Source organism: Urocampus carinirostris, chromosome 13 (assembly GCF_059441175.1).
Source record: "Urocampus carinirostris isolate Australia breed hairy pipefish chromosome 13, RoL_Ucar_1.0, whole genome shotgun sequence".
NCBI classification, from domain to species: Eukaryota; Metazoa; Chordata; class Actinopteri; order Syngnathiformes; family Syngnathidae; genus Urocampus; species Urocampus carinirostris.
Window position 1 is genome coordinate 28307579 of NC_142361.1, and position 17570 is coordinate 28325148.

Genomic DNA, 17570 nt, shown 5'->3' on the forward strand with positions numbered 1-17570 from the left:
ATGCCTCTTTGAACTTTCAACTCTGAACTTGTGACGTCACAAAACGCTCGACGAACACGGTTTTCTTCACTTAAATTATTTTGATTCAACCCAGAAACATTTATGTGTGAAAATCATATCACATATTGCATTCAATATTGTAAAAATACATTTTTTTCTTTTTTCAGTATAAAAATACACACACCATGTGCTTGGGTTAGTTGTTTTTGTATCACAGCGTACTCCGAAAGAGCGGTTAAGTTGGAGGCTTGGGCTTGTTCCCGTCTGCCTCACGCCTAACTGTGTAGGTGTATATCACCCAACGTTCCCCAAAAGGCGAACACACATTCGTAAATATTAGCTACACTGTACCATAAACAACACTAATGTGCTCTTAACAGAGGCGTGTTCAGGAGAGTAATCAGACATGTAGTCGCTTGTTAATCGCTTGCCGCGCACTGCTGAACGTTTTGTAATCGCTCACTGTGATTGCCTTACTGATCCAAAATGGCCGACGACAGTACAATGGATTTCGTTCTACAGCTTGCTTTGAGCGAGTTGGCTTATATGAGCGACAGTTCGCATATTGACACAGTTAAGGTTATCCTAAACGCAGTGGAAGGGTCATACCTGTCTTGCATTGTTCACAAACATTACCAGGCAATGTAAGACGATATATTACATCGCCAACAGCACTCGTCAGGGTGAGATCCTCCATCTTCTGCACTGTCGACGCCATGTTGGAAATCAAAGTAAGCGGTCTTTCTCCCGTGATTACTCGGGCACGCGAGCGCTCAATAATCATTGGCCGTTCAGAAGCTAGCGATAGCTAGCGATAGCAATCGCTCACTCTCCTGAACACGCCTCAGGTTGCCTTTTTTTCCATTACTCAAGATGTCATAACGGAGGTAAAAAATTACAATTGTCTTCATGCGTTTGTGAGTCCAGATCGTTATGGCGGAGGGGTTTCTATTGGAGGTGTGTGTGGACTCGGTGGAGTCTGCTGTCAATGCGGAGCGAGGAGGTAGGTCATTGTTGTGCACTTTGTAGGAATCACGCGGCGAGTATACTAAAAGAACTGAAAACATGAGCTATATTTGACAGGGAATGGATTGAAGAGCTCGTTTGAGTACATTTTGACTTATGTTTTCTCACAGGGGCTGGCCGTCTCGAGTTGTGTTCAAGTCTTATGGAAGGAGGGCTGACTCCGAGTCTTGGTGAGCAAACTGATCATGTTCTCCCAGCTCCTTATTTGACTAATGTTGGGATCTCAAAACTCAACCCTCTGCTTTAAATAGTTGGTGTTTTTCAGACACGAAAATAACAAATTAAAACATAGTAAGAATTGAAAATAAATGCATCAGTAAAATATAGGTTTTGCACATCTTCAAACGGAAATATTTCCCACCCTTCCTTACAAAACAGTTCAAGTTCCTTAGGGTTTGATGGTGATTGTTTGTGCACAACATTTTTTGTTCCTTCCACAAATGCTCTCTAGGATTGAGGTCTGGACTTTGGCTTGGTAATTCTAACATCTTTATATTGTTAGTTTTAAACCCTCTCATGAGCCACTTGGTTGCATCTTTGATTAGTTTTCTCCTTGTGTGGACCAGGTCTTACTAGGTTTGCAGTGGTTTTATGCTCTCTTCATTTTGAGATTATTGTTAGCACAGTGCTCCAGGAGATGTGTTAACGTCGCAAAATATTTTTGTATTCTTGGGGAAGACACCAAATCCACAATGCCCCCGATAAGCAGGTAGCTGCCTTGCATGGCTGACACTGCTATCAGTGAGTGAGTGAGTGTGAATGGGTAAGAGTGAAGCACATTGTAAAGCGCTTTGGGAGGTCTTCATTGACTTGAAAAGCGCTCTATAAATGCAGACCATTTACATTTAAAAATAAAATTAAATAATAAAAAAGCAAATGACAAACGGACAGTGTATATTATTTAGTTCAGTCAAAGTCAAATGGACAGAGGGCCAAATTAAAAAAATGGCTACAAACCAATATCTCATGTGGGGGAGGAAACCCCAATCCCAAAAAACAGTCCAGAAAGGGATGGGCGCCGCCAGGCTGTACTTGCCCAAGACACACTACATGATGAACAACAACTCACTCTTGGTACCGGCTCCGTCATCGCCCGGGTCAGAAAGGACTGCACCTTCCGCTAACTACCAGGTCGGAGGTGATAAGTGAGTGACTGGTCAGAGGCCACCTAGATTGTGTGATAGGAACACCTTTACAACTGCCACATGGAACGTCCGCACCTTGAACCAACAAAGAAAGTTGAAAGAACTCATCTACGAGATGGAAAGACACTCTTGGGACCTTTTGGATCTATGTTAGACCAGATGGAAAAACTTCGCAGAATTCTCCAGGGCACAGCCCAATGGGGCAGGAGGAGAGGAAGGCCAAAAAAGAACTGGGCCAACAACATTAAGGAATGGACTGGTGCCAACTTTGCCACGACCCATAAAAAGGCCAGGGACCGTCAACAGTGCAGAAGGCTGTCCAGAGTTGCGTCCTCATCGGTGCCCCTACGACCCATGCCATTAAGGGATCCGTGAACCTTATAGAGAACCGAATTCAATCTACCAAAGCCCAAAAAAATATATTTCAATATGATCGGATAGACTATATTTTCACACAACATACACAATAAATTCGGGGGAGGGTATTTTTCGGGAACCATCAGTATTTTCCTTTTGAACAGAAGTGGCCTAATTTCACTTTAAAAAAGTTCATACAAAAACAATGGCAATTTTCTATTGTTCACTCAACCCAAATATATGGTTTAAATATAACTGAATTGAAATAAAACTACTTCACTACTTCTTCCAAAAAGTAACTGAGTTAGTAACTGAGTTACTCTATCGTAAAAGTAACTAGTTACCAGGGAAAGATACTATTTCCGTTACTTTCAAAAATGGTTGTTGGATGTCAAATAATTTGTAATTGAGCAGTCTTTGAGTCAGTAGAATAGAGAATAGACAGGTAGTAGGATTATAGAACCTCGTTATATTTATTGCACCTCACCAGCAACGGACTTATCCTACACTTGAAGTGCAACCAAAATAAGCGGTAAACAATACAATGAATTAGCGATCAGCAGTAAATAATATAAAGTGAGTTTAATATATTAAATCTAATTATCACAACATGAGGCAACTCGTCAAGTAGATATACTTCAAGTAATTTTTTACAACAAAAGTCAATTGTAAAACAATATGATTTGAGTTTCACTCTATAGAATGAATCACAATCTGCTCAAGTAAAGATTTTCACACAATAAAAGTACATAATTCAACAACATAATCTGTGTTTAACACCTCCCTGTAAAATAAATAAATCAAACTCTCACAACATAAGACAACTGGTCAAGTAGAAATCTGCAACTGCACTTCAAACATTTTGTTCACAACAGTCAACAGTAAAACAAAATAAATTGACTCTCAAATCCGTCTCCCTACCTCTCACACTCCCTCTGCTCTCTTTATCCCTCTCTCTGATAGTTGACAAGACATCTCTTTGTGAGAAGATAGCAGTAATTTTGTAACAATTGGTGTTGAAAGACTTAGGAACCACTGAGAAATAATCCTACGCTAGTTTCCCTAAATCGCATGTTAAGTATTGTGACTTGAATAGCCTTCCTACTCGTGATATTACGGTAGGACGTTCTCCATTGTTTGATGTCATTACGCACACTTTATTTTTTTTGTAATTGTTGATGGCACTGTGTTAGGTTGAATAAGAGAGTTCACGTTAGCGTGTTGTTGGTGAATAGATACTGTATGCCAAAAGGCTTACTGAGGATTTCCTGCTTATCTAGGTTGATTTCTACTAGACTTAGTAACGTACGGCTTTTGACCGTCAGTAACGGCAGAAACAAATAATTGGTTAGGTTACTTCGCTACTGAAAAATAAATAACGCCATTACGGAACGGCATTATTTATAAAGGCATTATTCCAACACTGGTTTTGGCCATTTTAAATCCCTGTTGTTTGTTTTCTTCCTTGTGCTTTTAGCACCAGTTTTCAGTTGCATGACACAATACAGTGATATCTAATGCCCAATAATACACACTGTCCCTTTAATAAATTGAATATGTAAGTATAAATATTTACTAATCAAATGTGTAACTTTCTGAACACAAATTGAACTTTTAACATGAACCGTTCTGAACATGCCAGGACGCAAAATGATTTGTTGCAATCATCTCTATTGTCTTAGGTAATTCCATAGTGAAATATTTACAAGGAGATTAGAATGGGCACTCCAGAATGGACATGCAACAAAGACTTCTTTTCATTGTGAGATTTTTGACATTGTAATTTGAGAACCCCGATTTAATGCTCGTATTATTTTGTCCCCAGGCCTGCTGCAGATCGTTAAACGATGTGTGAAAATCCCAGTATATGTGATGATTCGTCCTCGCGGTGGCGACTTTCTGTACTCGGACTGGGACGTAGAAGTGATGAAGAAAGACATGGAGCTGATGAAAAACCACGGAGCTGACGGATTTGTCCTGGGAGCTTTAACGGAAGACGGTCGGGTGGACGCGGAGCTTTGTATGGACTTTCTAGGTACTGAAAGCTTGTCAATTTATATTATAATTTCAGTAACAAAAGCAAATAATATTGCACTTTTTCAAAGCATGTATATCTACATTTCTGTTTAAAATTATGTAAGAAACAAATTTCCCTGTATGATTTGCATCCACAAACAAATAGAGCACACGCTATCACTTTCCCTTTTTTGGAAGCCTAAGAGTGTCAAAATGCAATTCATTAAAAACAACCATTAGAAATACAGTTTGAATACGCAAACTTAAAAGCCCAAAATTACACCTCTGGTGCCGTGGAAGCTTATGAGTGCCAAAATCCACAATTGTCAATTCAAGTCATGTTTATTTGTATAGCCCTTAATCACAAGGAGTCTCAAAGAGCTGCACAGACCACAGACTATTGCAAACTACAGACTATTATTACACCATCCCCTGATCTAAAACCTCAATGAGGGTAAGGAAAAACCCCAAAACCTCAACATGAGGAAAATGAAGAAACTTTGAGAAGGGACCGCACATGAGGTAATCCCCCTTCAGGATGATCAGCCTGAAATGGACAATAATAAAAAATAATACACAGATATTGTCAACATAAAATATAGGTCATTCATAAGATATAGAATATAAGTGTGTTTTAAGCCTAGATTTAAACAGTTCAACTGAAGTTGCAAATCGAATCTCAGTGGGAGGAGCATTCTACAGCACCGGGGCCCGAATGGAGAATGCTCCCGAACCTGCGGGCGGATCTCTTCTTGGCTCTTGGGATCACTAGTATACCAGCATTTTCAGAGCGAAGAATCCGGACAAGAACATAGGGGGGAATTAAATCTGAAAGATAAGAGGGAGCAAGTCCATGCATGATATTGTATACTACCAACAGAACCTTAAAATCACATCTTAACCTAATAGTGAGCCAATGCAGATTAGCTAAAATTGGGGTAATGTGATCAACTTTTCTCGTCGTAGTTTAAAGCCTCGCAGCATTTTATACCGGCTCTTTATTTTGGACTTCGGGAGACAGGAGAGCCGTACATTACAATAATCTAGAAAGGAGGTAACAAACTCAGAAATTATCATCTCTGCATCCGACTGGGACAGCATAGGTCAAATGTATGTTAGTTACAAAGATGGAAAAAAGCTGTTTCAGTAATATTCTTAACGTATGTTTGGAAGGACGGATTGGGATCAAATATGACACCTACATTTTTGACTGAGTCACTCTGGGTGATATTACATTTGTCAATATTCAGAGCAGTTTTTGAGAACAAGTCACAGCATTTAGATGGGCTAATAACTAATATTTCGGTCAGGATTGTGGCACAAGAAATAGAGTGACAACCATCTTTTTATCTCAGTAAGGCCAGCCTCGAAATTTCCACAGTTTAGTGGTACTGATTACTCCATATAAATATATTCGAGTGTCATCTGTGTCGCAATAGAATTGTGTTCTATGGCTCTTCATTTTTAAAATAGGGGGTCATTACTACAAAACACGTACTTACATTTTTTTTTATTCGTTCATTAAAAAAAAAGCACAATATTCTAAATTTGTGAGACTGTCCTGTATACTTAGGCCCAATCCCATTTCTCTCACTCGGCCCTGAGAACCCTCCAGTGAGGTCCCTCGATAGAGGAGTGCCCTCCGCGAGTTGAGTGCAAAGTGGAGACGGTTTGGACAAGACTTGCAAGGTTCCACCCCTGTCCAGGAGATGGCGGTAATATTAATTGGCTGTAGACCTCAGTGACGTATTGGTCTACGTCACATGTAAACAACTTGAGTCTCAACCTGTGGTGTGTCAGTTGGAGAGTTCGTGCAACGTTAAAAATGCCCGCTACAGCTGTGTTATTACCGATTGCCTGAAAGCTCATCATCTTTTCCGTGTCTCCAATCAACGGGGGAGAAATGTGCTATACTGAAGACAGCTTCGGCGCTATGTAGTGCTGATTCATCTTTACAAGGTACGTACACTCATTAAAAAAAATGACCCGTTCGGTCAAATACAGTAAAAAGTTAACATACAATGCACGTTCACATAATACCTTATGTTTGTGTAGACATAAATGGCAATCTACTTATTAGTATCTTAATGCCATTTTATGACATATAGTAGGGGTCTTTAGTGTGTGACATGATGAAAAGTAAACACACACAAGAACAGTCCACCTGACCCTTAAGCTGACATAATATCGTCACCAAACTTCCCTGTACGACCCAAAAACCTTAGTTCATAAGGAATTTAATTCAAAAGAGTTGTCATTGGATATAAAAAAGGTAATTTCAACATTTTTTTCATGATGCTTACATCATCTATGCCCACATTTATGTCTAAATTGTTTGTTATCTATTGTGTTCCAGAGTGGCTGTCCCATAAGCGTGGACAGGTTGGACAGGAATGTTCCCATCCTGTGCTTATGGTTCGATGTGAAGTCAAAACTCATTCAGGACTTAAGGTTGAGCAAAAAGGTCATGTGGGCCCTGCAGGAGCTGCTAAAGAGGGAACAGGGCCATGGCTGGAGGTCCTGATCTACGTGTACTGGCTGGCCCACGGTCTGTCCCACCGTGTGGTGTCACGGGTCTTCAGGGTTCCCAGGTCCACCATACACAGAATTGTCCACAGTTAATATGGAATAAATTGCCCAAAAGCCATGTTTTAGGCTTTGGAAGTCAGACCCACATTTGCATTCCGTGGTTTTCTGCATTACTATTCAATAAACATCTTTATTTTGAGTAACACCTTGGTGGTTTATTTCATAATGATGTGAGATACTGTGTGTGAACTATGTGACTGTTGGACAGAAAACAACTACAAATCACTCCAGTTGAAATAATAGTTTACTTTCAGAAAAACAAAATCACATTGGGCCGAAATACATAATAGTAAATAAATAATATGTCACAAATTGTAACAAAAATATACCAATACTTCCATAAAGCTGGAAAACACAAACTGGAAGTTCATTGAGTTCTTAATAAAATAAAATATTTTCCTTTTATAAAACAAAGGGAAACATTGCAGGGATGTCACTGTTCTGGAAATTTGTCCACGAGCTTCCCAAAAAGGACGGGAACCGCTCAGTTTTGGCCACAGTTTCCTCGAGCCTTTTCCTCACTCCGGCAGACTCCGCTTTCAAAAAGTCAAGGAGTGTATCGTGCTTCCTTTTTTTTCTGGGTGATTTGGGGTTTGGCGCCGGATTAGAAGATGCCAACGACGTGCCCGTTGGTGTGGATGGCGTGGTAGCTGTGATGGTGGCCAGCTCTTCCACGGGACGTTCTACATTGGCCTTTAGGTTGGGTGGAAAAAACAAGAATTACTTAATGCTTGTGTATTGCACAAAAACAACTGTGTATAGGATGCTCAACAAGTTGATGTGAGAAATTATAGGATGTGTTCTGGATAATTATTTGATAGTGAATAGATACACAAAATTGACATGTTATTCTTATGGCTGTAAGAGCCTTCTATTGGCCAGCATCACATATGCTTTAGAATTGTCTCCACATTTGGACAACATTTTGAGAAGGTAATTAGTTTACTTAATATGTGTTTACAGAGAAGGCAGTGGACTGTGTGATAGTAATTTGTTTCAACTGTATTTCCACGTGAAATTCGGAGACATTACTCATAATGCATAATGAAAACAAATGCATTCTGATCTCACATGAAATAATCATATTGTAAATAAAACACGACAGCCGAAATTGTGACTATGCTCCTTTAGCGACTGGGCATGTAGATGTAAAAAGCACGACTCGTTTAAGATACAAACAGGGATGGGCTGAACCGTGGTTTTCTGCACAGTTATCCTACTTTACAGTTTGTAGCGTGAAGATTTTTTTTGGGCAGCTCCCTCGGTAGACTTGTGCACTTCCTAAAGTAGCGATTTTGCAATGTTCATGTTTTAACGCGAAAATACGATTTTCTATTGCATTTATGTCTAACTAAGATATCTCAATACATTTCGTTGCAAATAGATGCGCGGTTGTGGAAAACTACTTACATTTGTGCGGTTCCTTTCCGGGCATGTTTGTTGATATTGAGAATTCGCAAAGCCTTCTGGGTAGTCACTTCGCTGCCAAGTGAGGTCGAGAGCCCCCTCGGTCTTGAAGTGGTTACGACATGGTTTGAGGGCACTTCTGCCTCGGTCTTGAGAGTATCGGGACACACCCCATTTTCACGTGAACGCGCAAACCGAGTGACTAGGGCACATAGCGAGTGAAAGTGCGAAGAATGGGACTCAGCCTTAGATTGTGAATCCATCCATCCATCCATTATCTGCACGGCTTATCCTCAGTAGGGTCGCGGGGGTGCTGGAGCCCATCCCAGCTATCTTCAGGCAGTGGGCAGGGGACACCCTGAACTGGTTGCCAGTCGCAGGGCACACAGAGACAGACAATTCGCTCACTCATTCACACCTCGGGACAATTTGGACCGGCCAATTAACCTGACATGCATGTTTTTGGAATATGGGAGGAAACCGGAGTGCCCGCAGGAAACCCACGCAAGCACAGGGAGAACATGCAAACTCCACACAGGTGGTTCGATCTCATGACCTCAGAACTGTGCCGCACACGCGCTAACCACTGCGCCGCCGTGCTGCCCTAAATTGCAAACAGTCTGGGAAATGTTTATAATCCAAGTATATACGTAATGACGACCTTAAAATTAATTAGTGTATTATATAGAGCACAAAAAACAGAGAGGAAGTCGTACTTATAAAGTGCATCACAATACAGTACAGCGCTACTTTACTTCTCAAGGTTTCTTCATTTACCTCATGTTGAAGTTTTGAGTTTTTCCTTGCCCTCGTGTAGGTTTTGGGTCAGGGAATGGTGTCATAATAATCTGTGGTCCGTGCAACCCTTTGAGACTCCTTGTGATAAAGGTCTTTACAAATAAACATGACTTGTCTTTACAAATTCTGTTAATACAATAGTATAAATCTACTTTTTCCTGTTTGTTCCCCCTCTAGCTGCTGCTCGTCCATTGCCTGTCACCTTTCACCGAGGTACTGCATCAAAAACTCGTTTCAACCGCCAATAGATCAATCTTTTCTCAAAAAGGAACTGAAATAAAAAATTGATTCACCTTTTTAAAAATGTTTATTTCCCTAGCATTTGACATGGTCCACCATGCATCCATCGCCTTAGAGGCGCTGGTGTCGTTAGGTTTTCAGCGCGTACTGACCAGTGGCTGCGACAGCTCTGCATTGGAAGGTCTCCCGCTCATTAAACGCCTCGTAGAGCAGGTAGATTTGAATATTGTTAATAGTGGAACGAAGCGTAATTTACAGGATAATAATTATCATAGTAGTTACTGAATAAAACAAACATTATTAGGGATGCACAATAACTGTTTCCCTTACCAATAGCCAATGAATTTCTGCTTCTGAAGATCTATACAATCCCCAATAACTATTTTTCTTAACTACATGTTATTTCTAGGAAAAAAAACTGCTATTTTTATTATTATTTATTTGTTTACAAGAACAGACGCTTCCCCACTTGTGAACGCGAGTAAGTTGAATTTGTTTGTAAGTTGCTACAATGCTATCTATATATTGTTTGTTTAAGGTTTATTTAAGTATGTTTAAGGCTTGTATAAGTAACCTGTATTTTTTTGTATTAAAAAATAAACATTTAATAAAATAATATGCTCTATAAAGATAAATAAAGTTGAGTTTAACTTACTTTTGGAAGATGAACTTCAAGAGGTCCTCCTCCGTGGTAAAAAGTGGACGAAAAAACAACGTTCCGACCTTTTTCTCAACCGCAACAAGCTTTCTTATTCCTCTTTTGTTTCAAGAGAAACTGCTCGCCTCTTCTTAACACTTTATGCCAACAATATTGAATGGATGCACGAGATATTAATCATTAAAAACGTTAAAGTTCTGAGCGCGCTGGAGATTCAGTACACGTAGCACTGTATGTTTACATACAAACTAGAAAGAGGAAGCGGATTTTCTTTACTTCCGGGTGGATGCTGGGTGACCTCTCACAGCGCCACACACCGCTAGCGGCAGAAAGAAGCACTACAGTAATGCCCTGTACTCGGAAAAAAGGTGTACACAATACAAAATCTAACTTACAGAAATGTCCGGATATTTTTTGACACCCCAAAAAATGTTCGTATCTACCGTTTTACGTAAGTCGGATGGTTGTAAGTAGGGGAGCGTCTGTACAGTATTATTACCGGGAAAAGCAGTTTTGGAGACACTAGAGCTTGACTTTATCAAATGATCAATAATAAATTTGTTTGTGAATAATAATTATTTTGTTATGAGCACTATAACACTGATATTGAAATTATGCGGGAAATGCATATGACTATGCGTGTGTTCATGATGTGTATATACTGTACGACACTACATTACCCTACCTGTGTTTTTTAGTAGCTATAATACATTAAAAACTATATACAAATGCTGATTTTTCTTATGCCATGCAACTGATTATAGCCCAGTTCTCTTAATGCCTATACTTCATTTTCTATAGTTAATGAAAACAAACTGAGACACATAAATCATTAGAATTTGTCTTACAAGCAGTGTCAGCTGATTGAATTTTATAGCATGGTATCAAATGAGTATTCACTGTACCAGGTGTTTTTTTATTATTATTTTTTTTTTGGGGGGGGGGGCGATAACCGTTACTCCATATTTAGTTATTGATCCTATATCTATCATAATTATTTTGCATACCTACAAATTGAAAAACACTGATGTTTTCCTGTACCAGAACTGTGTTTTAACATTCATACATTTACTCCTCCAGGCTAAAGGTAGAATTATCATCATGCCAGGTTAGTGTGTTTTTAAAATAGAGCTTAAATGAGCAAGTATAAGAATATCAAACCAATTTTCAGCTTAAAAATCTCTCTCTGTATTCAGGCGGAGGCATTACTGAGAAAAATCTGCAGAGAATTTTAGAGGGATCGGGTGCTCAAGAGTTCCACTGCTCTGCTCGCTCCAGCAGAGAATCTGCCATGAAATTCAGGTATGTTTGTTTTCCAAAAATGTAGACAATCGTTCTGGGGTCCATTTCACTAAGGAGGTTTAGTGAGGACCCTGAGTGTTTTTACTTTTAAATGAGGGAAATGCCGATTTTCTTTTCTGTTTTACACAGGAGAGTAATTATAACACAGGTTCGTACGGGTGCTTAAAAGCCTTAAAAGTTTTTGCATTTTAATTTTGCGTTTTCAAGGTTTGAAAAGAGTCTGAATTTTGGGTGAAGTGCTTGTAAGTGCTTGAAATTGTTGCCATGTTTCCCAGCGTTCTGACTCGATAGACCACACATTAAATGAAGAGAAATAAATCAAGTCTGCTTAAAAAGGACGCCGACAAACCTGCTGTAGTGGCTTTACTTTGCCATTACGTTTCTTCTTCCCTCATGACTAACGGCATTAGTTTGTATGGCGTTATCATGTGACACGTCGTGCTCAAAAGGACAGGCGAAGAGACCAAGATGCCAAGTATCGGAGAAAATGGAAAATTTACATGAATTTGGCCATGAAAAGATGTATGAACCCTATATAACAGCTTCACAAAGAGGGTCAGTTGAGATCTCAACCAGGTACCATAGTGACAGTGTTTCCGATTAACCTACTCGGTAGCAGATATTTCCTTATTAAACTTCATGTTTTAAGTGTATTTTCGCTCCCTTCAGCAAAACAAGATTTCACTTCCCTATCTGTCCAGCTATGAGTTTTTGAGTCACATAGTTCTCCCTTCTTTTATTTAACATAGAAATGCTAACAAGCATTTATCAAAAGTCCACTTTATTTTCACAGGTTTTCGCCTAAATACCTAAATAAAATAAAACCTTTCAGATTTCCCATGTAAATTTGAGATCTCTGGTTGTAAGGGGGGTGGAGGTGGGGAGTATAGTAGTTAGTGTGAGAGAGAATAGTCCTGTGTGATATAGAATAATAGAAGTCCATATGTGGGAGAATAGTATACGAATGAGAGTATATTGGTATGTTTGAAGCTATAGTAATATGTGTGTTTAAGCGTATTATTTTGTTTATGAGAGTATAATAGTATGTGTGAGAAAGTATATTAGTCAGGGTTCTCGCGGATCCTTTGTCATGTCCAGGGCTCTGTATTGGCTTTCTAGTTCGAAAGAAATATAAGATTTTTACCTCCTCAATGAAACTGACCCCTGGAGTCAACAGAAGCATCGGATGCTTCGTAAATATTCCGCCCTAGATTTAACTGTTTTTCTTCTCTGATTAGCTTACACATGTAGTTATTGTTATCATCAACATGTTTTACTTATGACAAATTGTTTTTGTCCTACAGGAACAGCAGCGTGGCAATGGGGGCTTCCCTTATGGCACCCGAGTACAGCCTGAAAGTGGCAGATGTGAGCAAAGTACGCGCCTTTAATGCAATAGCCAAAAATATTCTATAATTATAAATTACACCATCATGACTGTTGAATGAATAAATACCACTGAAGTAATTTATTTGTTTTAAAGTGAGAGCTTGTTGAAATGTTTCTGTTTTCATTCATTCAAATGACAGACTACTAATTTTATTACGACGTAAAAGTTGTTTTTATTAAATATAAAACAATACATTTTTCGAAACATCATGGATATAATTGGATATTGACATTTTCTTCAGTGAATGTCGTGTTATTTTTATATATAATAACTGATTCATGGAATGAATAATCAAGAAGAAAATGAGCAGTTTTATGGCTGAATATGCATTAGTTATGTAGACATTTGATTGATGTTCTTCTGTCAGAAATTCAATCTCATGTATTAAACCTATTTTGGAAAATGAACCAAAACCTCAGGTCTGTATACCTTTAAAATTTCAAATAAAAAGCTATGTTGTATAACACCCTTTTGGTACATGTATTTATATATCTTTTAATATTAGTTAGTATATTGGTGAGTATGATGCTGATATGTACTTATGGGGGCCTATACTCTAGTAAGTGATGATTATGTTTTGCAATTGTGTGCTAAATGTGTTTTATTTCAATAAAATATATTTTTGAAATTGCTCATTCAACTCCCACAAGAAAAAAAAAATCTGCTCAAAGGAACCACAAATGGAACAGCTGGACTCATCAAAAGCTTTCGATGAAAAAGCTGTCACTACCATAAAAGGGTAACCTTTGTATGCTATCCCAAGAAATACAGACAAAGAAACTGTTTAAGTCTTTATAGAGAACATTATGGGCTTGTTTCCCATGTTTAAGTTTGCTGATTCATTCATATAAAAGACTCACAGCCAAGCAGAGGGAATATAATATAGTTAATACTTGAGTAATTGTCACGAACAGAACGGAATCAGGACCCAATTGCGTAACGTTAACCACAAGATTTATTGCAAGAAAGAGGAAGGGAAGCGCCCGCGATCCAGTGCTCGCTGGACTCTGGAAGCAAGCCACTCATAAAAATCGGATATTGATCCGAATACGGAAGGGGATCTTCCATAGCGGGAGCTGGCGGTGTCAAGGACGGAAAAACAGGTCGATAGCCGGGACAGGAGAACAAAAACGTGGTCGGGATCGAAAACGGCTCATAAGCCGGGACGAGAGAGCAGACATGGTCAGAATCAAAAAACAGGTCGTAGCCGGGAAGATCAGGAACGGACAGGTGGAAAAACGAGTGCAAAAACGGGACAGGCGGGAGTCATGGTCAAAATGCTTGCCTTGTAACAACAGAGGTTCGCTGAGGGACTGACAACAGGAGAGTGACAGGACTGGGTTTCAAAAGGGACGGGGAGCCAATCAGATTGCCCGCAGCGGCTGGCGCCAAATGAGCGTGCACAGGTGATTCAAATCGGTAATCATGACAGTTATGTCTGTAATCTTTGTAAATGGAAGTCACAACCGTTCAAAATTACTTAGGAGTCAAATATTCTCTATTTATTTCATCAGACTAGTATGAATAATTGTATCGTGAATTTAATGCAATTTGTGAACTTACAATAAAGACTCAATGTCAGTACTCCCCATCACCCTCAATTCTACTCCTTATTGTAGAAAAGCAGGTTCACAATTAAAGTAAGAAAGTCCAAACCTTCTGTAAGTCGGAAGAGTTAAAGAAATAAGCCCCGTTTCACAAAGTCAAGTCAGGAGCGCCCTAGCTTCTCCTTAGCCAAGCCCCTTCGAAATGATCAAACAGATGGAAGGAATCGTGGGAGGGAAAAAAACAGTTCAATGTATTATGTTGTGTTGTTTTATGGAACATACATTCTTATACAGGGCACTGCAGAGGTAACAAAAGCACTGTAACGGAGGAGTTGATGTTGCAGCAAAGACGAGGAAGAACAAACAAGGGCGAACCTCAGAACTTGTCTTGTGGCCTACTCATTTATTTTGCAAGTTAAACAATAACATTTTTAATAGAACTAATTCCAATGATACTGTTTTCAAGTTGGTAAAATAAACAAAATTGGGAAGAAAATCATCGGACTTTACGTCACAACAAAACAAGCTCAAAGTGATGATGTAAACGGTTCCTAATTCCTAGAGGAATCGTTACCTTCATCAAATAAGTGGTAGGGGGGGACAAAGAAAAACAAGACAAAGTGGGAGGGTCAAGAGGAATAAATGGGATTGAGCCTAAATTTATCGTTGGTTTCATGTTAAAAAATATTTCTGCAAAATGATTTTTTGTTGGAATAATAGTGTTCTTTTCACATTAGATAAGAGTTTTCCACATTAGTCCTTAATTTCCAGAACTTTTGAGAGGGAGGGGCAATTTTGACCCCAAAATCCTTTAATACAAATTTATAAGAGTTTCCATGTTACAATCTCAGGACCTGTAAATAATCTGTTTGGAAAATGCTTTGGATTATATTTTCTCTGATGTTTTTTGTTTCAATTTTCTTGCATTTAGATATGCTACTACAATAGTACTCTAAATGTTTTTTTCATCCCATTTTTCAGGACCACTTGAAGTTGAATGATACACATTTTGCACTGTTTTGCTCCGTCACTTGTTCGTCCATTCTCTTTATATCGTAAATTATGTGAACTTGTTGTTTTTTTCTTTTGCACATGTCCCGCTAGACTGCACGTGCATCATGACTCAGCTGCATTGTGGACCGTGTCTTATCATATACGTAATCATTAACCTCATGTTCATCCTAGGTTGGTTCTTTTTGTTTTCTGCTGAAACTCCCCCAAATTTATGACGGAGTTCACATGTGTGGGTGGTTTCTCAGTGAGGATTTATGTAAAACGGTCTTTCCCAGAATGAGCAGACTTACGCAGCAAGACATCTGTCTCCCATTACCTTCAAAGTAGCCACAACTGAACCGAATAGTATTTGTATAATACCGCATCATAAGTTTATTTCTATATTAAGAAATCTTGTTTTTATCTTTGCAAACATAATGAATATTGAATACAGACGAACCCCCTTTTACTGTGCGTGCTATATTGTAAAAAGAACAAAAGGCAAAATCTGTGAAGTAGACATTTATTATACATTTAAATATTCTATAACAAATCGATATCAACGAACAAATCCCTTTTACAGGCTGAATAATTTATTTATCAAATAAAAGTACTAATATACATATATATATATATATATATATATATATATATATATATATATATATATATATATATATATGAATAAATTGTTTTCCGTGATTAAGGCACAAGTGATAACTGAAAATGTTAGAAATTCAAAAGTGCGCCTTTAAGTTAGGTGAGCTTTATAGGACCGAAATATGGTCAAGTCATGTTTATTTGTATAGCCCTTAATCACAAAGTGTCTCAAAGGGCTGCACAGACCACAGATTATTGCAAACAACAATTTTATTATACCATCACCTGATCTAAAACCTACATGAGGGCAAGGAAAAACTCAAAAACCTCAACATGAGGAAAATGAAGAGAACGGACCACACCTGAGGCAATCCCCCTTCCAGGATGACCATGCTGCAATGGATGTTGCAATAACAAATAATAAACATATATTGTCCACATAAAATATAGGTTATTCATATGCTATAGAATAGAAGTGTGTTTTAAGCTTAGATTTAAACATTTCCACTGAGGTTGCAGATAGAATCACAGGGGGAAAAGCATCCATAGCACCGGGGCCCGAATGGAGAACGCTCTCGAACCTGCGGATAAATACAATATACGCATACATACAGTTAATTGGTTCTACATACGGTAACCATTTATAAATTACTCAGGTAATCTTAGTGGATTTCATAACATTCATGCTCTATTAAATATGTTTTTAAAGGGACCTTGTGTATTATTTAGCGCATCTTAGTGGTAGGAAATGTCAGAAAAAAACAATATTGATTTGAAATTTAAGCAAAAATACACAAATTGTCATAAAATTTAGCATTTTTTTAAATACCCGTAGCTCAAGAAATTTGTATGTATCTTACTTTATCATCAGTTGCACTGTACTGTACAGAGAGCTTCAGTGTTCACGTATTGCACAGTGTCCCTTTAATGTTTTGGTGTTTTTTGGGGGATGCAACCCAAGCTCTTATAGTAATTTTAGTTTCATGCTTCTTATAGTCCTGTGCAACTTAAATATGAAAATAATTCAGAAAACATTCTTTTTTTTTGGATGGGTGCGCATTATAGATAAGAAACTATGGTACTGTACTGTCAATATTTAGTAAAATTGTATTTTGTTTTATATTATAGTATTACCCATATTTTTTGAGCCATCACTAAGGCATTTTTACAATTCCGTTGTGCAAGGACAATAAACTATATTCTATTCTAATAAGCAGAGAGACTATTTAGCCTTGTGTTCAGCAACAAGCCGCAAAAATGATTGATAATGGAAAATGATATGGTTTCTTTAGGACAAGAATGACACAAACATTCTTAATGTTTTGCAATAAAGATATATATATATATATATATATATATATATATATATATACCCCTTATTTAGCCAATAGGAATGCAGACCACTATGCACACTGCAAATAGGGGAAGCGGAGACTGTGAAAAGTGAACTGTGTTATAGTGAGGGTTCACCGTATTTTGTCGTCAGATGTAAAGGTTGTCTG

At 38.3% G+C, this 17570-nt stretch overlaps 1 protein-coding gene and 1 long non-coding RNA gene across 2 annotated transcripts; one reads left to right on the plus strand and one right to left on the minus strand.

Moving 5' to 3' along the window:
- Nucleotides 1-108: 108 nt before the first annotated feature.
- cutc (cutC copper transporter homolog (E. coli)) lies at nucleotides 109-13394 on the plus strand. Its single transcript, XM_088351095.1, has 9 exons — nucleotides 109-377; nucleotides 925-1003; nucleotides 1137-1196; nucleotides 4354-4563; nucleotides 9516-9551; nucleotides 9658-9791; nucleotides 11317-11344; nucleotides 11433-11538; nucleotides 12843-13394. Exons 2-9 carry the CDS (start codon nucleotides 934-936, stop codon nucleotides 12952-12954), a joined length of 756 nt encoding a protein of 251 aa, XP_088207221.1. The 5' UTR covers nucleotides 109-377; nucleotides 925-933; the 3' UTR covers nucleotides 12955-13394.
- LOC148354253 (uncharacterized) lies at nucleotides 7360-8786 on the minus strand. Its single transcript, XR_015852565.1, has 2 exons — nucleotides 8544-8786; nucleotides 7360-7826 (listed from the first exon to the last, which is right to left on the minus strand). It is a non-coding gene; the product is annotated as an uncharacterized LOC148354253 (long non-coding RNA).
- Nucleotides 13395-17570: the final 4176 nt, after the last annotated feature.